Source organism: Brachyhypopomus gauderio, chromosome 17 (genome assembly GCF_052324685.1).
Source record: "Brachyhypopomus gauderio isolate BG-103 chromosome 17, BGAUD_0.2, whole genome shotgun sequence".
NCBI lineage: Eukaryota > Metazoa > Chordata > Actinopteri > Gymnotiformes > Hypopomidae > Brachyhypopomus > Brachyhypopomus gauderio.
Genome location: NC_135227.1, coordinates 19825542 through 19849690, shown reverse-complemented (window position 1 = coordinate 19849690; position 24149 = coordinate 19825542). Strand labels below are relative to the sequence as shown.

Sequence of the window (24149 nt, the reverse complement as noted above, 5' to 3'; positions counted from 1 at the left end):
AGGGTCCGCGCGGCGAAAATGACGTAATCGCTGTGGCTCCGCGTGTGCGCGAGTGCCTCGCGCGCTGTCGGTTCGAGAGGTCGTGCACCTCTCGAATTTTGTAACTTCGCGCCGCGCTTCAGCGCAATGAACAAAGTCACGTTTTCAGGGTTCATACACCTTTATAAGGTGGAATTAAAGCACTTGTACGTCACTTTCAAGGTCCATTTCAATATTTCCCAGCATGTTAAACATAATTAAGTTAAATATTTATACATATACTCGAAATAATTCGCTTTTTATCACATTATTTAATGGTTGTTTATTTAAAAAACGCCCAATCTTCACGTCTTCACGTTCTCTCATGTTTCGTCCTGGAATTACAAGAGGCTCGTATTTGTTAACCTAATACAAGATAACTATTCAGTCAGACAGATATTTGTTGTGAAACGAAGTAGTTACAATTTCAAGCATTTTAAAGTACTTTAACCTAAATTCCAGCACTTTTCAAACTTGAAACATATAGCAACATTAAAATTGGTCAGGTAAATGTTCATTCCCCTGTTTTGAGGGGTGTTTCTACCACATATGTTTCGGACAAAACGCCTATCGTTTCGGAGAACACTGCAGTGACGCTCGCGAAAGTATAAACGCCTCCACCGTTCGCGCACCGTCCCCCCCCCCCCCCCCCCCCCCCAAACAACTTACGTTCGCCACCCCCGCCGCACCGGACCTCAGGGCACAGGTATCTGCCAAAATTGGACCGCGGACAAAGTTAGTTGAGTACGCCTGCTTTAACGTGTCCCACAACATGGATTGGCCTGATGCAGTCTTCCTCTGTTCCGTATGGTCAAGCTGCTCTCACAACAGCTCAATAGGGTTCAGATCCAGAGACTGTGCTGGCCACACCATTACAGTCAGAATCACGGCTGATCCCTTCATTCTTAAATATTGCTGAAACAGTTTCGAGGTGTGCTTGGGGTCATTATACTGTTGTAGGATGAAATTGGCTACCGGGTATGGCATGGTGTTGCAAAATCTTTGGGTAGCCTCCATTCAAGATCCCTTCCACTCTGTATATATCTCCTATTTTACCACCACCACAGCATCCCCAGACCATCACGCTGCCTCCAACATGTAGGTATGATGACAAAATTTTCAAACAGCCCCAAGCTTGGAAAGAATCACATATCTAGACAGGGCTGAAATAGACCTTTAAAATGATACCTGGATTTTGAAAATTGGTTGAGAATTGATAAAGTTATGATATTTATAATATCATGTATCACATTAAAATATAATACATTAATTACAATAGAAGTCGTGTGACTGAAATTCACATAATCCAATTCTAATTAATCATAATTAATAATTAATCAATCATAATCTAATTCGAAGTGATGTTAACTATATTACCATTTAACAACAAGTTATATCAGAAAACAATGAGATTAAACTACACAACACTGGTATCAGTACCGATTTCAAGAAAACACTGTGGGAACGAGTTAAACCGAGACTCCGCTTTTAGCCTAAAGTTGCTAGCTACCGTGACGTTCGATACACCAATGTCAATCATGACTACTTATTTTCCGCGGTCTAGTAAAATACTTTCGCCTGCACGGATTTCGATTAAATTTGGTCAGTATTGAGATAAAAGCTGTATTTTTAGGTCCACATATATTTCGATGGTGTCCGGAGCGTTGATGAAGAAAACAGACCGCTTGAAAACAACAAAGTATCTTCTCGCTGGTCTCCCGACCTGAAATCGCCTCAGAGTTGACTATAAATAGTGCCTGATGATTGGCTGGGTTGTGCTTGACGAAGTAACAGTATTATTCAGGAAAAAACATACACCTGCTAGGCAGTGAGGAGTGATGTTATATGACACCCTTACAAAAGTACAACGTAGTTTGCAACACATTACTGAGCCAGAATTTTTCGCATCGAACGTTGGTTCGTCAGCATACCTACAACATGCGTGACAGATGCCATTAATCATTGGTCATCCATCTTCTCATTGGTCCTGCGCCTCACAAATGTTCCTCTGTTTGATTCAGAAACCTGAAGCTTGGACTCATCTGTCCACAACACCTTCTTCCAATCTTCCAGTGTCCAATGTCTTTTCTGTTTGGCCCATCATACTCTTTTCTTTTTATTGGCCAGTGGGAGGTACGGCTTCTTTCATTGGCCAGTGTGAGGTACGGCTTCTTTCACTGGCCAGTGTGAGGTACGGCTTTTTCTTGCCAATTCTGCATGAAATCCAGCATCCTGAAGTCACTTCTTAACCGTTCATGCCGACACTGGTGTTTCTGATGGGTTCCTTTAGTGCAGCTGTCACTCGCCTGCATCTTTCTATCAAACTGCACACTAAGATATTTATCTTTTTGCACAGTTGTGCATCGGAGCCTCCCACTCCTTTTCTGTCCTTGTTAGAGCCAGTTTGTGTCACTCTTTGAAGGGAGTAGTTAACAGCTGTTGTGATTTTGGGTTTTTTGCGTAGCAATTAACACATGCTTTGTTCTTTTAACATAATATAGAAGCGAAATGTAATCACTGTTTAAAAGGAGTGAAGTGTAATCATTGTTTAAGGTAGAAGTAAAATGTAACCACTGTTTAATGTAGAAGTAAAATGTAACCACTGTCTAAGATGTGTCCGAGCTGTGAACCCTAGGGAGAGGATGTTGAGCAAACCACACTGTAGAGCAGGGGCGTCGCCTGGGGTGGGCTTCCGGGGCTTCAGCCCCGAATGATTATCCCGTAGCCCCGAACCTTTTCGCTCAGCTGTATTATTAATGAGGAGGCCAGTGCTGCTGTGAGAATAGGAAATCTCTTAACGCCAATCACAGTGCCGCTTCAAGGATAAAGTTCCGCCTTTCAGGAGAAACAGCCAATCAGCTTGCTGGTTTTGCGGGCGCGGAGGAGAGCCCACCCCCACCCCCGTGGGGGAGCGCACATGCGCTCTAGCCATTTTTGGCAGCAGGTTGCAGGTAGCTGAGGGTGAATGAAAATGGATATACGGCGTTTTTTCAAGGAGAAAGGTAACGGTAGTGAACTATGTAAACTGTGATGGCATTGTGGAGAAAGGTAACGGTAGTGAACTATGTAAACTGTGATGACATTGTGGAGAAAGGTAACGGTAGTGAACTATGTAAGCTGTGATGACATTGTGGAGAAAGGTAACTATGTAAACTGTGATGACATTTTGGAGAAAGGTAACGGTAGTGAACTATGTAAACTGTGATGACATTGTTTGTGGAGCTATCTGATAGCTGGTTAAAAACACACGTCTCCGAATCAAAACACAGATCAAACCCACTGTGTGCTTAATAAAATGCAGCTTGTCACTAGTCAGCTTCGGAATTAGTTAGCTAACCTAGTTAGTTAACCGACATAGATAGTTAACCTAGGTAGCTTAGGTAGTGAAGGTTTGTGGAAAAAAAAAACTTATATAGCTAGTTATGTTATAGCTAGTTATAGTTATAGTTAGTATGTTCAACGTGCCCTGATGTACCTGATAAGCTAATAACTATTTCATTTTCAAATTGTGTTTAATAATTTAGGATTGTAGGACTGTAAGCTATAATGAATGAAATTCAATTTAGCTAACTAGTTAGCTAGAAGGTAGACGTTGTGGATAGCCAGAATTTAGTACAATACTTTATGATGGTAGTTTAAAGCAGTTTCTTAACCCTGGTCACTGCCCTAAAATTGTGTGTTTTCCACTGGAGCCAGCTGATCAGCTAATAAACAATCCTTTATTGAGTTTACACAGCACAGCATATCACAAAAAATAATTTACTTTTAATAGTTGAGGGTTAGGGTTTGTTAGAGTTTGTTCAAATCTCAAGTATTGTGGTGTAATTTATTTCCTAATACCACAGACAAGAAAGGGAGTACAGAAGAGGGAGAAAAGCAAAGTGACTTAGAACAACCTGAGGAATTTGAAGTGTTAGAGAGGACTAGAGAGGAGAACAGACAACAGGAGAGGAGAACAGACAACAGGAGAGGAGAACAGACAACAGGAGAGCAGACAACAGGAGAGGAGAACAGACAACAAGAGAGGAAAGAGGAGAGAACTGGAGAGGAGATGGGAGATGGGAGAAGACAATACAAGTGGTATGGAAAACAATGTCTAATAAACACATTATTAATAAAATACACATGTTTTTAGTATGAAGACTAGCAAAATAATGCCAGATGTAGTTTGTTTTAGCACAGTCTTTTGTATTTAAAATATTGTTTCCAGCTTTATTTTAAGCATACTTTCTTGAATTACTATTTAACAGGGTAGAAGAGAGGGTGGAGAGAGAGGAAATATGAAATGTGGAGAGACCTGAAATGAACTGATCAGGACTGGACTGATCTAAAGAAAGAACAGGTTAGGAGAAGAAAGACTGTGCAAAAACATACAGGATAGATAATAAGTAATTCTTAAAGAGTATTAATTGTGTAGACCCCTTAGCACTAATAATTATTAATGTTTCTTTCAATAATTTGTTTGTGTGTCATAAAAGGTAAAAGAACAATTTAGAAACAAGTGAATTGTTTACATTATTACACAGTTGCATGAAATCCATTGTTGACATACTGATTTGCATACTTTATTGAGGAATGGATTTACTAATGGAATATACCTGGTCCATGTCCTTTAGTACAAGCTCACTATCTTTAGGTCACCAACAGTCATTCTGCAGATTTTGTGCACCCTTTGTTAAAAAAAAAAAACTCCATATTATAGTGTTAAACATTATATATCAGGGTACGCATTGTAATATATATATATTACTATATATATATATATATATAAAATTGGGCTGAGCCCCGGATCTTTACATACCCAGGCAACGCCCCTGCTGTAGAGTGAGACCTAAAAAGCAGAAGGCGTAGGCCTGATTGTGCCGACGTTGGGGAAATATGAATTTACAGCATCTTCATGAATGGTGGCCTCTTGCCGGCCTATCAGTCCATACACAGGAACCATATGTCCATGTTGGGATTGCAGAGAAGAAAGAGAAGTATTGTATGCTTGAAGAACAACACCATGTAAGGTATAGAAGAAGATCTAAGCGTTTGGGGGCGGAGAAATCATATATAAAGACGGCATGCTCAAACACTTGTTGGGTCTCTGATGTAAATGTTAGAATGTGAGATCCCCAGAGATATCTCTGTTTTAATAAAGGCCTTTTTGGTATTGCTATAATTTTGGTATGGTGGTTCCTGCTATCTCCTTCCCATCAAACGAACACGCTGGGCTAAGGTGGTAGGTAGAAGTTTACAGCCCACAACACAGCATGGTCAAATATTTTCAGTTTCTTGGCAATACCAGCCTTCCTTCCTTAACACAACAATGGATTGGCGGGTCTCTAAAGAAAGTGGTTTCCTTCTGGCCATTTTGAGCCTGTAAGCAGGCCAACAACTGCTGGCACTGCTTATACTAAATCAGTGGTTCTCAAACTTTTTCTATCATTCCCCACCTCAGAAGAAGGGGAAATTCCATGCCCCACCTGTCCCATATCACCCAAACAAGACGGTAATAAAATACAAATGGGGGATGGCGATCGTAATTTGTAGTTGGGGGGAGGGGGGGGGGGGGTTGGCGATCGTGATTTGTTGACGTTGCTAACGTTTTTCAGCTGTGCATAACAATTGATCAAGCGTGTCCTAACAACAAATTAGCCCAATAACATCCTTGGTTTGGCGGCCATACCAGGCTTTAATACAAACCTTTGTATTCTTTAAAAATCATCTGATACACTTAAATTAATTGTGAAAAGGACAATATTGTTTGAATTGCAGAGGGAAATTAGCAAGTGATCCTAAGCCTTTGAGTGGTAGGTAGTGTATATATCATGTGTGTGTGTGTGTGTGTGTGTGTACACACACACATACATTATACATATGAGGTCCTCGGGTTACGTCAGTCCCAAGTTACGATGTTTCATGGTTACACGTTTACATGGTTGATAATTACTGTGTTCGGTGTTAGTGTAGGATAAGTGCTCACAGTATGTTATTTACATACAGTATATACATATGTTCCGACTTACACCGAGAATCGTTTTACGATGCAATGAACGGATCAAGGTCGTATGTCGAGAACCCCCTATATATATATATATATATATATATATGAGAGAGAGAGAGAGAAATTGTAGTAAAGTACACTGTGTACACCTCACAGATATACATGCATACACACATATGCAGTGAAGTCCTTACACCAGGGACGGACTTGGTATAAAAAGTGGCCCGGGAGTTCCTGACAGACTGAATGAATGAATGAATGAATGTTCAACTTATATAGCGCCTTTCTATATACCCAAGGACGCTTTACAATTTTAACACGGATACAACTCGTACACAACCAATCACACACCGGCTAGAAGCGGCAGCCAATTGTGCACAGCGTACTCTCAACCGGGATCCACAGCCCCCTGGGGGACTGAATAGGGTGCAGGAAGGGATATAGTGGGGATATAGGATATACTATATATATAGTGGGCCAGTTGGGCAACACGGTGGCTTGGTGGTTAGCACGTTTGCCTCTCAGCGCTGGGGTCTTGGGTTCAAGTCCCTATCTGAGTGGAGTTTCCATGTTCTCCCCGTGTCTGTGTGGGTTTCCTCCGGGATCTCCGGTTTCCTGTATCAGATGTGTGTAATCATAATAAAGGATTTTGCTCAAGCTTGCTAGATTTTCTAATTGGTGCAATCCTGGTGAGGACTTTTACTTTCTGAACCTGGATTATACACCTCTGATCTGTATGTGTTTATATATACTGTATATGAATCTATACATGGCACGTAGTGTATATGACAGTTTTTATTGTAATATGGACAATATTACTTCCAGCAATAATATGATTACAAAGCCACATATTGGTATAACAAAATAACTAACAAAATTAACAACTAGACCCTGACAAAATACAGGGGAAAAACAACTGGAAAGCTACTGAAACCTACATTGTTCACTCAGTGAGTAAAACCTCTGCAGCTTTCTTTTTCTCTCTCTCAGCTTTTCAGCACCACCAGAAATAGACATATTTTAAGTTGTAGACAATATTTTATTTAAAATGTACTATTGTGACCGCTACAAATGACGGTTAACGCGGATACAAGTGGTGGTAGTAAAGGCCCCAGAGCACTGTGCACTGGTTTTTTGCAGTCATATCAATAGCTTTTCAATGGTCCATCATAAGACCACCAAACAAGTTGTATTACACAAAGTGCATCCTAAATAACAATCTACACATCAGATATGGGTATTTATAGTTATCTATTTGTTGTAATCCATTGTTGTCTTATTTCAATAGCTTTTAAATAGTCCATCATAAGACCACCAAACAAGTTGCTTTACCCAGCTTAAAAGTGCATCCTAAATAACGACCTACAACTCTAACGTGGGTATTTCTTCCTCTTACCTATTTGTGGTGGTGAGTTTTAATCAAATAATTTCAATAGATTTAATAAAAAAAAAACAGTGTGCAGTGCTCTGGAACCTTTAAGACCGCCACTTGTGTCCATGTTAACCGTGTTAAGGTAATTTGTAGATGGTACATTAGACGTTGCAGAGGCCACAGCATTACATTTAAAATAACATGTTATCTACAATTTAAACTGCTGTATGTTTTCATAGTTCGGCCCGGATTTTCTGGGACAAGTTTTTTTTCTGATCTCCGCTGCATACCGTCAGCCCGCATCAGCTGGCCCAGTCCGCGGCGACGGTCCAACTCGTTCATGTGTTTACAGGCTCAGACTGCGGCCGCGCTGAGCAGGTTAGTGTGACTGGAGCGGGGGAGGTAATAACACCGTTAAACAGCAGCGTGACTACGGGCCGGGGCCACAGTGCACGGCAATGGCTCCTCCACGGGCCGAGTTAAACCACCGGCGGCCCGACGGCCCACTAACCCATCGGCCCACCGGGGAAATCCCCGGTAGTAATGTATGCCAGTCCGCCCTGCCTTACACCACATCCAAAAAAATACCCACATACCTGCCATCTATGTCTTCAATGTCTTTTATGAATAGTCCTCCTTGGTGTTTGCACTGGTTCCTGCATGCTCTCAGGATCTTCTCATTTTTGTACATTATGAAGCAGTTGCCTTCAGGACCCCTCTTAAAGTTGATTCCTTCTTGCAGGCCGAGGACTGCTGTGGAATCCAGCTTCAGTACAGTGTGGGAACTCTGAGACATCCCAGCTGATCAGCAAACAATAGCTGAAAAGACACCAAAATTGTCTCACTGGCTAAACCTGTCTAACCAGTCAAATCTGCAGACCCAGCAAATTAATTGGTAATGCATCAATATGGCCTGTTAATTCTCAGTGCACAAATCTTGGCCATTACAGGTAGATTATCCATTTGTAGATAATACTATCTTTTTGTTTAGATTTAATTTCATTAAGATTTGCCAAATTAGTAAAGTACATAACATCCACTAATCATATACACTACCGTTCAAAAGTTTAGGGTCACCTAGACAATTTTGTGTTTTCCCTGAAATCTCATACTTTTATTTATCAAATGAGTTGCAAAATGAATAGAAATATAGTCCAGACATTGACAAGGTAGAAATAATGTTTTTTTTTTATTTGAAATAATTTTCTACTTTAAACTTTGCTTTCGTCAAAGAATGCTCCCTTAGCAGCAATTACAGCATTGCAGACCTTTGGCATTCTAGCTGTTAATTTGCTGAGGTAATCTGGAGAAATTTCACCCCATGCTTCCAGAAGCCGCTCCCACAAGTTTGATTGGGTTGATGGGCACTTTTTTCGTACCATACGGTCAAGCTGCTCCCACAACAGCTCAATGGGGTTGAGATCTGGTGACTGCGCTGGCCACTTCATTACCGATAAAACACCAGCTGCCTGCTTCTCCTCTAAATAGTTTGTGCATAATTTGGAGGTGTGCTTTGGGTCATTGTCCTGTTGCAGGATGAAATTGGCTCCAATCAAGCACTGTCCACAGGGTATGGCATGGTGTTGCAAAATGGAGTGATAGCCTTCCTTATTCAAAATCCCTTTTACCTTGTTCAAATCTCCCACTTTACCAGCACCAAAGCAACCCCAGACCATCACATTACCTCCACCATGTTTGACAGATGGTGTCAGGCACTCTTCCAGCATCTTTTCAGTTGTTCTGCGTCTCACAGATGTTCGTCTGTGTGATCCAAACACCTCAAACTTTGATTCGTCTGTCTGTCAAGTGCTTCCTCCTTTTTAGGTTTAAACTGCAGGTTTCCCTCACTTGAAAGGGTGGCTTGCTTCAGAAGAATTTAAACTGGACTTCACTCAATGACCAAGAATCAACTCTTTCTTTTCCTCTTTTATTTGAAAGTTGTTGAGTCACAATAGTAGCAGTGAAAAACCTTAAACACAAACAAGAAAGCACAAACCGAAATTAACTATGACCAAAATTAAATACCCAAATCAAAAATATTTATAATGCTGTCCAACATTAATTTTTAACCTTACATTTCTAACATTTTATAGATTCCCATTTAGCAAATTAAAACACACATTACTCATCAATCAATAAATATCTCAATTACACCATACATTATTTTAAATATCATGATTTTAGTCGTAGACATTTAGTCTAATTGAAACAGCAAAATTAATCAAAAGGCTTTTAAACCAATTCCTAGCTCACCGGCTCCTTCTTCCTTTTGAACCAAGTCTCTTAATCCCACAGTGTCCATTTCCCCAGCATTTCCCCACAAACATTGCTTGTTGCCCTGTGAGTGAAACTGTGAGTGAAACCTTCAGGCTAATCATTAAATCATTGTCACCTGGGACAGGACAGTCTGTTGCTTCCTGGCTGGGAGACACACCCAGGCCTAGATTCAGCCAGAGAAGGGCGGGGCCTGTGGCTCAGCTTTTTTCCCAATCTTCCTCTGTCCAATGTCTGTGTTCTTTTGCCCATATTAATCTTTTTCTTTTATTAGCCAGATATGGCTTTTTCTTTGCCACTCTGCCCTGAAGGCTAGCATCCCGTTGTCGCCTCTTCACTGTAGACGTTGACACTGGCGTTTTGCGGGTACTATTTAATGAAGCTGCCAGTTGAGGACCTGTGAGGCATCGATTTCTCAAACTGGAGACTCTAATGTACTTGTCTTCTTGCTCAGTTGTGCAGCGGGGCCTTCCACTTCTCTTTCTACTCTGGTTAGAGCCTGTCTGTGCTCTCCTCTGAAGGGAGTAGTACACACCATTGTAGGAAATCTTCAGTTTCTTGGCAATGTCTCGCATGGAATAGATTTCATTTCTCAGAACAAGAATAGACTATCGAGTTTCAATTGAAAGTTGTTTTTTTCTGGCTATTTTGTGAGTTTAATCAAACCAACAATTGTAATGCTCCAGATTCTCAACTAGCTCAAAGGAAGGTCAGTTTTATAGCTTCTCTAATCAGCAAAACTGTTTTCAGCTGTGCTAACCTGTGCACAAGGTTGTGCACAAGGGTTTTCAAGGGTTTTCTAAATATCCAATAGCCTTCTTACACAGTTAGCAAACACAATGTACCATTAGAACACTGGAGTGATGGTTGTTGGAAATGGGTCTCCATACATCTATGTAGATATTGCATTAAAAACCAGACGTTTACAGCTAGAATAGTCATTTACCACAATAATAATGTATAGAGTGTATTTTTGATTGATTTAATGTTAGCTACATTGAAAAAAAACTGCTTTTCTTTCAAAAATAAGAACATTTCTAAGTGACCCCAAACTTTTGAACGGTAGTGTATATTATTATTATATATAATATCAAAATGAAATCTGAAATAATGAAAATGAGAAACTAGAGTGTAGAGGTTCAAAATGTTTTAAAAGACGTCATGTTTCTTGGATTAATTCAGTTTAAGGTTTTATACAGGGCACACTTCTCTAAATCTAGGCTTTCTAAATTGTATCCAGAAGTGGAAGATGTGTGTGATAAATGCCATGGTTCCCCCTGTGACCTTGGCCACATGTTTTTTCTTTGTCCTGCACTAAAATGTTTTTGGACGGGTTATTTTACTATACTGTCCACTGTTCTTGGAGTTCAGGTACAACCTTGTGCTCTAATTGCTATATTTGGGGTTTCAGACCGCTCTATCGCACTTGGCACTATGCAAAGAGGCATTATAGCTTTTACTTCCTTATTAGCAAGACGCTGCTTATTGTTACTTTGTAAATCTACCAAGCCCCCTTCTATTTCTTATTGGCTGAGGGATGTCATGTCTTTTTTAAAATTAGAAAAAATAAGGTACACACAAAGAGGATGTACAGATAAATTTTTCCAGAAATGGCAGCCCTTTATATCCTATTTTTCCAACTTAAAGGTATTACCTGGTTGAATGTGTGCTTCCATACGAGTGTTGTGGCCTTTCTGTAGCTATTGCTATTGGCAGTGTGCGTGTTGATTGTGGTGTGCTATGATGGGACGTGGGGGGGGGACATTTTTGTTTTTGTGTGTGTTCTATTATAAAACCTGGTGGATGTGTGGTGGAAAAATGGAGAAAGTTGTGGAGGTATTCTGTTTATAAATGTGATGTTGTATTGTGCTTACTTTGACTTTCTCGTAATAAAATGTTTCTGAAAAAAAAAAAAAAAGACGTCATGTTTTTATTCTAGTATGAACTACCAATCTGACAACCTGTTTTAGTTAACAGCAACATTACATTAGTTGTACACCAGGCCATAATTGACATTGACAAAGGTAGGCATACCGGTTTTAAACAATTATACATACACATACGAGCAATTTAAACAAGCAAGCTGGTTTGAAACAATTATACATGCATATAGAAGCAATTTTTAAAAGAATAATGGTTTTAAACAATTAAACAACATTCATGCTTAAACTATGCGTAACATCTGCTGCTAAATGTAAAGGGTAATTCAGGCCATGTTGTTGTTACCATTTCCTGATCGTGTACCCCGGACTTAAATGGTGATCAATGGAACTATCCCTTGAAGGCCCTCGAGCTGGAGGCTAGTGCCCTAGGGTAATAACCACTTTCCTATGGATCTGACGATAACTGTAGCCAGTTCACTGTAGACACAGCAGCATGAATTCAACGCTTTGACACACTCACTGCACTCAGGAGTAAATTAAAAAATGTAGAGCCGTGGACTAACTAGGCAACAATGCAGAGACATAAAGGTACATTAGTACCTTCTAGATCTCCCTATTTCTGCCCACCTGTCTCTTTATATCTATGGGGAACAAGAAGGAGAAGTCCTGAGCAGTCTGTCACCTACAGACATAGCAGATAACTATTTTAATGTGGCATTAACATGTCCTTTATGTATATTTTATTATAAATGTTCTTATGGGTTTTCTTATTTTCATCTATTTACTTTTTATGCTTAGTTCTATATTTTGTATTTAAATGTTTTATACTTTTATGTGTTTCATACTGCAAAATTGTTCAGCACTTTGGCCGGCACCTGATGCCTTTAAATGTGCTATACAAATAAACTGACTTGACTTGACAAAAACACACCCGAGGCTTGCGCCTGCATCTTTCTTAAAGGAACATACTTAAAGAACCCCTCTGTCCTAACATTACCCCCACACTGGATGCAGAGGCGTAGCGCAAAATTCTGGGGCCCCACCGCAAGGAGGCAATGAGGAGGCCCGTGCGTGAGCTAAAATCTCGCGAGCGACCGTAGCGCGCGACCCTGCGCGAGCGGTGTAGGCGTTTATACTTTCGCGAGCGTCGCGAGCGTCACTGCAGTGTAAATATGGCTTTGCAGTGTTGTCCGAAACGATACGTTAACAAATACGAGCCTCTTGTAATTCCAGGACGAAACATGAGAGAACGTGAAGACGTTAAGATTGGGCGTTTTGAAAACAATGAGGAGACACAAAGCACTACCAGGACAGGAACTAGAGCATTAACCACACAAGTAACAGAAGAACACTAAGTTCTAACAGAGAAACGAAGAAGCTAACAGACACAGAAGACTTACCACTACACTGTAAAAACGAAAAAGTTGAGAAAACTCAAAATTTCAAGGCAACTTATTGCACTCGATTTTTGAGTTTTGATCCCAACTCAAACTCTAAAGTTTTTAAGAAATTCACTCAGTTGAGCCAACTTATTATTTCTTGTTCCAATTATTTATTTTTCACAGGTATATAAACTTCAGATTTTAAGTATTGCCTACAAATAATTCCAGATGATTCAAGTTATACTAACTAACATATCTTGTTCAGATAATTTATCTTGCCCATGTATATGAACCTCAAAATGTAAGTTACATACCAAGAGTTCCAATTTTTAAAAAGTTGTGCCAACTTATTATATTATGGCGTAGGAGAAAGAAGCTGCAGACAAGTCCATTCTTATCAAGAACAAAGGTTTTATTCTCACCTTGCAAGAAAATTGGCACTCAGGCACAAACTCACGGCCTTAAATAGCTTGGGCTTGCACATGAAACACAGGGGGAGGTCATGAAGAGGGCAACGTTACACATACATGGAGGGGGAACTTGGATAATGCACATGTACATAAAAAATGGACCAGGGTGACTTAACTAATAACACACAATTAATAATCATTAATAACACTATATAGACATAAACACCACATAATACGCATAACAGGGCCGGAGCCGCAAGGGCTCATGGGTAATGACGTCACCCTCTGGCACCCCCCCCCCCCATTGGCCCAACGCTACAATATCTTGTTCAGATAATGTATATTTCACATGTACATAAATCTCTAAATTCAATACTAAGAATAGCAAACTGAAGTTGAGTCATATAAGACAAATGACAAAATTTAATTAACACGTTTATTATACCAACTACAAAGGTAGTATTTCAACCAAAATACTCACATTTGGACATTTGGAACAAGAAATAATAAGTGTGAGTGAATTTCTTAAAAACTTTAGAGTTTGAGTTGGGATCAAAACTCAAAAATCGAGTGCAGTAAGTTGCCTTGAAATTGAGTTTTCTCAACTTTTTCGTTTTTACAGTGTAGCGTAGGTCGCTGCTTGCCGCAGGTGAAATCCATTTCAAGATGTCCGGAGTCCAATCGCAAACCCCGCCCCGTTCTCAACAAGGAGTCAAATTGAGCATGCGCAGAGGATTTGGCCTGGCCTTAACTAGGGTTCAACTACAATTTGTATATTTTGACAATGCAGGTTGTAAGGTCAGATCAACTTTTAACAAGAAACTCAATAAAGTAAGCTGATCCAATTAATTTGTTATCGTTTATGGTGCAATTAATTATTTTTGGCTCAGCTAAACTAAAAATCATTGTAAGGCGAGCAATTTTAAGTTCTGTTTTTTATTACCACTTCACATACTGTACGACATATGCCTCAGTAAGACATTAAGCACATGGTATACAAACTTGCAATAATTTATTCCATGCAGTAACTGACATAGAACCAACATACTGTGGCGTGGTGTAGGAAGGAAAGGCAGCAAACCAGCAAATCCATTTCAAGGCAACAAGGCTCTTTTATTTAAATTGCCTCAGCAGTGTAATCACACATGAAGCCGTGATCACGCAAAACAGACTTAATTTAGACACGAAACATGAGGGAACGGCAATAACATGACAACACTACACAAACATGGCATGAAATAATTCACACAGTACAACTACATAAACTGATGAAGGGAGACCTAAACCAGGTAACGCACACAATCAATCAACACATGCACAACAACATTAACAGAGAACAATACTGGAGTCGCAGGGACTCATGGGAGGTAGCGCCGTCCCCCAGTGGACAGACGCTACAACACATATCCTGAATATCACTCCACATTACACATTCAGTATGTAAATGTAATAAAATCCTTAATGAATACTCTCAAATCTCACTAATCCAAAACAAAAGACCTTCGGATGCTAAATTCTCAAAACAAATTCCAGTGGAGAAGGCCACCTTTCTGAAACCGCATGTGGAGTACTGTGCAAAGCCCCTGGTGTGCAGACTGAGAAACCCCGCATTCCTCCTTGTGCCTTTGTGTGCATGAGCACAAGCCTAATGAACTCAAATTGTGTAACAGCAAATTGTTGGCCTGACATGTTTTTGCTTATTCATTCATGCTTATTCATACTAAGTAATCCACATTTCTTTGTTTCAGTAACTCAAAATCTCACACCAGATGAACGAAACGTAGTTGCTTTTTTTTACAGTGTACGTAGCCATGTTGCGATTGCTGCAGAATGTGGTCTGGCATTATCTTGTTGAAAAATGTTATTGTACACTTGTGTAAACACTGATATCCTCTCATGGACTGAGGGATGAAAATATTGCGATAGCAGTTTTGTGAGAACAATGCAATCCACTCAGGATTTGAAAGAAGACCTGCCTCTCTCTGACAAAATGATCTATTGATTATGATCAAATAATATACAATTAAACCAACAGTGTAAATTTACCTTAAAATCCAGAATTAAGAGTTCTCCGTGTGTCTTTGTGAGTTTCCTTCAGTGACTCTGGTTATATTATCACCATCTAAAGAAACGTAGCTGAACTGGTTAATCAGTGCTGGGCAGCACGCCCTTCTCTTCCTGTGCAGTCCCCCCAGTGTTGTGGTGTCACGCTGCGAGTAACGGACTGGACGTGAACACAAGGGTGGAGCAACATTTCTCTCCTACACATGCAAATGTTTTGCTGCCATCTGTATGTATATATAGTTAAACTGTAACACTTTACAATATGGTTCCTTAATTAATGTTTAAGTACTTATTAACTAAGCAATAGGTAATGGAGAATTATCATCATAGTTTTACCTTAATTACTCTTCACTATAATAAACTATGTTAGGTCACATGTAAGTAATTAATAAGTAGTCTTCATCTATTTTCGTAACTACTTACTTTCGGTTCCTTAATTAATGTTTAAGTCCTTATTAGCTAAGCAACAAGTAATAGAGAATCATCATCATAGTTTTCATTAAAAGCAGTGAAATTTCATTAATTGTTGTGAAAATTTTCTGAAAATGGATGAGGACCCAGACGTGGTTAAATGACTGATTGATTACAAGATATAAAGATATTAAAAAGACAACAATCACGCAGACATGAGAGTCTCATTCAAGCATGACACCTCTGAAGGCAAGGGGGGCATTCCCCCTGCTTATATACAATCTTAAACACAATTCAGCAGTTCTAACAAGCAGGTTATCTTAAGCACAGCATGTTCCAAAACATAGGCGCCCAGCAGGCTACTTTGTCTCACGTGTGTATCTCCTAATATGGACTTCCCTAGAGTTAGCGGAAGAAACTGATGTATCAGTTGAACACAGAGAAAGCTAAATGACCCAAGTATAGTAGCCTAGTGACTACCAGTTAACAGAGTGCTCTTATCCTTTGCCAGAGGCAGTCTTTGCATAGAGGCGTGGCTAGGCAACTGCCTTGGGCCCCTCCTACTGCAGCCCACTGTAGGGGCCCCCTGATTAGCTAAATTATTTCTCGCATATTAATGTTGATGGGCCCCCTAGCTAAATTCACCTTGAGCCCCCAAATTGCTAAGTCCGCCACTGTATATAAATATATATAGGTTTGTGTGTGAGGGGCAGCATAGCAAGGAGCCAGCACAGTTTTCAAAAGTTGTTGGTAAGTGGGCTGATACAAGAGATTGGAAACTGTTGGTTGATGTAGGCTGTAAATTGCAGGTTCCAGAGTGTATTGTAGTCACAAACTTGAGGCCAGATGTTGTGTTGTATTCTGAAAGTAAGCGGATAGTGTATTTCATAGAGCTAACTGTTCCATTTGAGGACGAAGTTGATGCAGCATATGAAAGGAAAAGGTTGAAGTGTGCAGATTTGGTGGCTGAGGTAAGAGAGCGGGGCTGGCAAGCATATATTAGACCTGTAGAGGTAGGGGCTAGGGGCTTTGTGGCGAAGTCTGCCACAAGACTACTGGCTGAGTTTGGATTTAGAGGCTGTGTGATGAGAGCAGTGGTAAAGGAGTTGTCAGCGGTAGCTGAGAGATCTAGTCAGTGGGTGTGGCTAAGAAGGGCTGAGGTTAGGTGGGGTAAGGATAGTACTTGAAGAGATAAATTGGTGTGTGTGATGAGATATGGGTAGGATTGTCACTTGGCTTTTCCGATAGCCGTCGGGTAGCAGGGTTGTTGGTAAATTTTGTGATGGGCTACATTGTGAGCTTGGAGGGGGGTGGGTCTGGGACGCCAGACTCTACTGATGAGCCTTCTGGAGGTGTTGGGAGCTCAATTCATCGAAACACCAATGAAGGGAGCCCCAACTGCTCCCCGGGCGCCGGGCTAGGGCTGCCCACCGCTCTGGGCACGTGTGATCCACAGCCCCCTAGTAATCACTAGTGTGTGTGTGTGTTCTAACTGCACAGATGGGTTAAAAGAGGAGGACATTTTTCGATTGGGGTGTAAAAATCACAATTGACAAAATATGGCACATTTCATTTACTTAGTTTTAATATGAGAATGCATGTTTAATGTGTTTCCATCTTTGGTGGAGAATTTTTATAAGCAGATCTTACACACTGACTCATATCGGTTTGCTGGCTCTCCTTTTTAATGTTGCCAATCTGTAGCAGTGGTGTTTTTCTTTGAAACCAGCTTGCTTGACTCACAACTAGCACTCTTCGTCACTGTGGCTTTTTCCCCTCTGTATGATCTTAGTGAACACCACCACTGCATAACCAGTCAGTGAGCTCCAACTGCTGACCCCGCCCACAGATCTTTTTAATGGCGGCGCAAAATGTCTTAAATGCCCCATTTTTCAAAGTACATATTTGGCACGTCACGTCACGTGGTTAATAAACTCCCACAATTTTACAATACTGTCCTCATACTGCCCAATCCTAGTAGGTGCTATTATTAGCTTAGCTCAGCAAGTTTTAAAATAAATATATATTAAACTGTTCATTTCAGATGCACTTTTGAAATAAATATAGCCGCAAGCGGCGATTGGCGGGTTCACACACAAATAGGCATATTTTGGCCTCAATAGGCAAAAGGAAGCCCAAAAGGTCCTTTAGACCTAAAAGTGAAAAGAAGCTGTTTGGGTTTGGCCAGTGTGTGCTCTACAGATAGTGTGTGATGACATCTGCGTGTGTCAGAAAGGGAGACACAGAAATAGCACATCTGGCTAGGGCTGCATCTATGTGAACAATATAGGAAGGCCTGCATGTGTCTATACATGATTGGGCCTGTATATTACAGACAGAGAGAGATTGAGGGTGCCAGAGACTATGCTTTGTTAATTCACTCCTTGCACACCTTGCACGCCTAACATGACTGCCCGTGTATTCAAAGTATGAATGTAGTCTGCAAAGCCTGGCATTACATGACTGACATGACTGGCATGACTGACATAACTGATATGACTGGCATGACTGAAAAGACATCACTGGCATGATGAACAAAAGTAATATGACTGATATGACTGACATAACTGGAATGAGTGACATGACTGGCATGACTGTAATGACATGACTGATATGACTGACATGACTTATGTCTGACATGACTGGACTGACATGACTGATATGACTGGACTGAAATGACTGACATGACTGGACTGACATGACTGTTATGACTGGACAGATATGCATACAAACTATACATACATTTAGGTAGAAGTGTGTGTGTGTGTGGTAGTGTATGTACTCAAACTATGACAACATATACTAATACATACATACATAAGTATACATAGAAACTATACATACATATAGGTATAAAGGTGTGTGTGTCTGTGTGTTTGTGTGAGAGAGAGAGAGACAAAAAAGAAGCCAAATATCAGTTTGTATGAGCATGTGTTAGTCACTGAGATATGGGTGGGTATGGCTAGGGAAGTGTCATTGTGAATGCTATAGGAAGGCCTGCTTGCGCCTGTATGTGTGTGTGCCTGGTTAAGAGACACAGAGATCTAGGTAGCCAGAGCAATGTTTACTTAGGGCACAGAGATGGGAGGGGGAATGTGGGTGAGAGTGTGAGTTTCAGCTTGCGTGCGTGTGAGAAGGAGAAGGTGACAGAGGGACTTTACATGCATTCTTATGCATTGTATATAATACTGCACTGTAGAGCCATACGATAACCGATTTAGATTAAACTTGACAAATTTGTTCAGGATGGGATTCTGAATGGGCTTGTGCATTTTGGTCAGAATTGGGTAAAATATGAAAGAGCTTTAAGAATATGAATATTATATGTATCGATGCTGTCCATTAAAAAAATATTTAGCAGGTATAAGTGTCCTCAAATCCAAAATCTTTGGATTGTTTTTTGATTTCACACTCTGTAGAGTATTATAAGACTTTGCTTGACATGATAGTATGAAAATCCTAGGAGGAGTATGAAAAGTGATGATTTCAAACTATTATTAACTGTAAATTAATTGTGCATTTTTTAATAGGACATGTAATGGGAAAGTTGTTCGCACTACTGCAAGGAATCAAAAGAGTCCAATTGCATGTTCCCAAGTGGAATTATGTAGGGGATACACTTGCTTTTTTTGCAATAGCGCCCCCCAGTGGCCAATCGACACCCGGCTGGATTATGTCATAGGGGGCGTGCACTTGTCCACACCCAAGAGGTTTCGTGCAGATCGACCAATGGTAAGCCTGTCAAACGCGTGCCGATCACGGATTGGCCGATTACGTCAGCCATTTTGGAAGTATGGCATGTCTGCTTTGGGACCTGGTTCCCAGAGGCCCATAGATGATGTCTGTCAAGTTTCATGTGGATCGGCCAATCTGAGTGCATGGGGCAAATTTTTGCATGTTATAGCGCCCCCTAGCAGGTGAGGTATGGCAACCTCTGCGAGCTGCCCCAGACCCTCACAGGGAAGCTGTTTGTGAAGTGCCATCTCATTACATGCAAGTTTTCTTAAGTTAGAGCCCCATATGCGCAAAATTTACTATTGAATTTACGCCCCCTCATTTGATTGGCTTATACTGACTAGGTAGTGAAGAAATTAGCATTTTTGTTGGATACGTTTTAAAGTTCAGACTCTTCTGAACGTTTTGATACCACATATGTGCATGTATGTGAAAAATCCAGGGACTAGTTCGTGCTCAAAAATGTGTGTGATTTTGCACATTATGCAAATTAACTCGAAATCTAAGTGGGCGGAGCTTAATGGTTGTATATTAATTGTCCTATTGAATTTAGTCAAGGAATGTATAGGAACTGGAATTTTGGTTCTAGGACCTACGGTGTAGGAGATATGGACAAAAAGTCAATATGGTCTGCTATAGCGCCACCATCAGGCCAATTTGGGTCCCTGTATGGGAATCTGGTCCTTGGGGGTAACTGAACCTTTTTGCCAAGTTTGGGGTTTCTAGGCATTACGGTCTAGGCTGCACAATACGTTTTAGGTCAAAAAATGGGACAAAGAATAAGAAAGAAAAAATCCTAACAAATATAGCCGCAAGCGGCAATTACGGGGTCCAAGCACAGGGTATGGGCACCATCTGGCACGCCTGAGATGCGTAAGCATGTGTGTGTAATCACTGGGTAGGTATGGGTGAAGCAATGTGTATATGAAACCTATAGGTAGGCCATTGCATGTGTGTGCATGTGTAAGAAAGATGTAGGGGTAATTCAGGAAATTCTAGTATAGCGCCACCTAGTGGTGCAATTCCCGTCATACTTGAGTATGTCTTAGAGGGTGTGTAGATGAACATAATATGTGAGTTTCATGTTGATTGGCTTATGATAAGCTTGTGAAATGTGAACTGAAAGCTGATTGGTCGATAGCGGCGGCCATATTGTACATATGATGGTGCAGGTCAAGGACCTGTGTCATAGGTGCATATAGATGATGCGTACCAAGTTTGGAGTTATTTGGCCAATCGGTATGGGCAGGAGAGTTTTTTGGCCGTTATAGCGCCACCTAGGTGTGCATGTCTGCCAAAATGTATGTACCGGTCTAGACACCCAATAGGTACATGTGTGTGAAATTTGGAGTGAATACATGAAAGTATGCCTGAGATACAGCAGAATATGTGGATTTTTGGCGAAGGAATTTTCTACGCTTGACTTGTGATGCATGTGGCCACACCCATGTGCAGAAATGTGCACTTTGGCTCCATAACATTTAAAGTTCAGACTCTTGTGAGCGCCTGGATACCACATATGTGCATGTATGTGAAAAATCCAGGGACTAGTACGCGCTCAAAAATTTGTGCAAATTTGCATATTATGCAAATTAGCTCGACATGTAAGGGGCGGAGCATATGGCTTCAATGGAACTTTTTTTAGATGAGCACATGCCTGATCAGGTGAAGTTTACATTTTGTCTCTAGGACATACGGTTTAGGAGAAACACCAGTTTAAACTTTTTCATGCGATTTTGTGCGCTATAGCGCCACCTATGGTCGGATCGGGCTGGCGTGTTGCGCCTGAGTAGCGGAGAGGAGTACTACAAGTTGGCCAAAGGAGAAGTCTGTAGGACTTACGGTTTAGGCTGCACGACGCGTTTTAAGGCAGAAAAAGAAGAATAATAATAAATATAGCCGCAAGCGGCAATTACGGGGTCCAAGCTGAGGTTTGGCAAGATTTTGCACCCACTGGTACATCATGTAAAGGTATATGAAATGTACATGAAAGTATATGAAGCACGTTCGTGAATGAAGTACCTGCTCAAAAAACAGAATCTAAATTGCAGCTTTTTAAACTTATGGTGGAATACTGCCCAACGTGGGATTCGAACCCCCGTTGTCCACGTGCATTGTGGCTGGGAGCACATTGCTCTACCCATTGAGCTAATGGGTCTGACTGGATTACAGGCTCAACTCTAACTCTTTTGAGGAAAAGAATGACCTTTGATCTGCATGCATGTTCGGCATAGAAAATGAAAATATTCACAGTACAACCATTTGTGGATGGATTTGGCACAAACTTGGCAGATATCACCTCAGTGGTCTTCTGAATGTGTCTGTCCATTTTCATAACAAATCAGACATTATATAGGGGAGTTTTTGAAATATGCAGTTCATATGTCATGACGGTACCATTGTGATGCATATGAAAAATATTAAATTGCAAGAATCTTAGAATTTGTTCCACCAGTTTTGTATTTCACATGCTGCTGGATATTATAATATGTGATTTGAGGTGATGGAGTGAAAATCCTAGGACTAGTATGAAAAGTGTAAATTATATGTATTGGATTATACACAAAAATCTGTACTTTTTTGCAAAGCACTTGCAATTACAAAGTTGTTAATGATTTTGCATAGAATCATATGAGATCATGATTGTCCTTCTACATGAAAGCATGTAGGAGTAATTCAGGAATTTCTAGTATAGCGCCACCTAGTGGTGCAATTCCCGTCATACTTTGATATGTATTAGAGGGTGTGTAGATGAACATAATATGTGAGTTTCATGTTGATTGGCATATGATAAGCTTGTGAAAGGTGTACTGAAAGCTGATTGGTCGATAGCGGCGGCCATATTGGACATATGATGGTGCAGGTCAAGGACCTGTGTCATAGGTGCATATAGATGATGCGTACCAAGTTTGGAGTTATTTGGCCAATCGGTGTGGGCAGGAGAGTTTTTTGGCCGTTATAGCGCCACCTAGGTGTGCATGTCTGCCAAAATGTATGTGCCGGTCTAGACACCCAATAGGTACATGCGTGTGAAATTTGGAGTGAATACATGAAAGTATGCCTGAGATACAGCAGAATATGTGGATTTTTGGCGAAGGAATTTTCGACGCTTGACTTCTGATGCATGTGGCCACGCCCATGTGCAGAAATGTGCACTTTGGCTCCATAACTATTAAAGTTCAGACTCTTCTGAACACCTAGATACCACATATGTGCATGTATGTGAAAAATCCAGGGACTAGTACGCGCTCAAAAATGTGTGCGTATTTGCATATTATGCAAATTAGCTCGACATGTAAGGGGCGGAGCATATAGCTTCAATGGAACTTTTTTTAGATGAGCTCATGTCTGATCAGACGCAGTTTGAATTTTATCTCTAGGACATACGGTGTAGGAGAAACACCTGTGTAAACTTTTTCATGCGATTTTGTGCGCTATAGCGCCACCTATGGTCGGATCGGGCTGGCGTGTTGCGCCTGAGTAGCGGAGAGGAGTACTACAAGTTGGCCAAAGGAGAAGTCTGTAGGACTTACGGTTTAGGCTGCACGACGCGTTTTAGCGGAGAAAAAGAATAATAATAATAATAAATATAGCCGCAAGCGGCAATTGGCGGGTTCACACACGAATAGGCCACTTGGCTTCAATAGGCAATAGACCCAATAGGTCCTTTAGACCCAAAAGAAGCTGTTTGAGTGGAAAAAATGCACAAATAAATCAATGTGCAAAAAAATGTTCAATTGGGGCACTAAAGGCCCAAAAGGATCAAAATAATGTGTATTGGCAAAATGATTCAAATCACAGAACTAAATCACATGCTGAGATCAGCTTTGTGTGTGTGTTTGTGTGGTATTTCATGTGAGAAATAGTTTTCAGTCCGTTTCGATGTTTGGCCACTAGATGGAGCCCAAGTACTACCATACTGATATCTCAATAATCTCAGTAATGCAATATGACATTTTGGTGAATTAAAAGGTTCATTTCTGGTCAGGCAGTGCACTTTTTGTTATAAGATGCAATTGCAATGTTATAGAACTTATTGATCTGGACAATACAAGACCAATTACTTGTCTGTATTCTGCATAACAAGATTGCAGCACGAGTTTTTATGTTTTCTTAGGTTTTTGGGTACTGTAGCGCCCCCGACAGGCCAATTTGAACCAAACTTGGCGTACCTCACAAGGACTTCAGGATATAAAAGCCTTTCAAATTGGGAATTGATTGCATACATGGTTTATGAGTTATAGCAATATAGGTCATATATGGCATGGCCACAATGATATAATGGGAAAATGGACCAATCAGATAAATAAAAATCCAACATTTTTTTAATCAGTTTTTACCTACAGAGTCTTCTGATTATGCTCATAGCAATTTTTCCATAATTGGATCAAATTCCTATGACTAGTTTGTAAATAGCTATTTTCAAACAATAGATGAATGTGACAAAAGTATGCATTTTTTAATAGGACTTGTAATTGCAAAGTTGTCAGGTCTACTGCAAGGAATAAAAAGAAACAAGTTGCATGTTCCTAAGTGAAAATTTGGAGGAGTTATGCATGATTTTCACAAATAGCGCCACCTAGTGGCCAAATGTTTCAAAACTGCACAGCA

The 24149-nt window shown here is 40.5% G+C and overlaps 1 protein-coding gene and 1 long non-coding RNA gene across 15 annotated transcripts in view; one reads left to right on the top strand and one right to left on the bottom strand.

The window, feature by feature from the left end:
- LOC143480391 (cytidine monophosphate-N-acetylneuraminic acid hydroxylase-like) overlaps nucleotides 1-24149 on the bottom strand; it is an 85305-nt gene that overhangs the window by 16657 nt on the left and 44499 nt on the right. The window contains exons 1-4 of one of the 14 annotated variants that reach the window (XM_076978063.1): nucleotides 15375-15560; nucleotides 11528-11553; nucleotides 9064-9348; nucleotides 7976-8198 (exon numbers count right to left, since the gene is read on the bottom strand). In XM_076978063.1, coding sequence (XP_076834178.1) covers nucleotides 7976-8175 — 200 coding nt within the window. In that variant the 5' untranslated portion in view covers nucleotides 8176-8198; nucleotides 9064-9348; nucleotides 11528-11553; nucleotides 15375-15560. Of the gene's footprint in view, nucleotides 1-1949; nucleotides 2109-7975; nucleotides 8199-9063; nucleotides 9349-9632; nucleotides 9809-11527; nucleotides 11554-15374; nucleotides 15561-24149 lie in introns of those variants that run through there. The other 13 variants (XM_076978062.1, XM_076978065.1, XM_076978058.1 and 10 more) reach the window with 13 other exon arrangements.
- LOC143480408 (uncharacterized) lies at nucleotides 2547-4374 on the top strand. The gene is made up of 2 exons (XR_013121825.1): nucleotides 2547-4098; nucleotides 4269-4374. It is a non-coding gene; the product is annotated as an uncharacterized LOC143480408 (long non-coding RNA).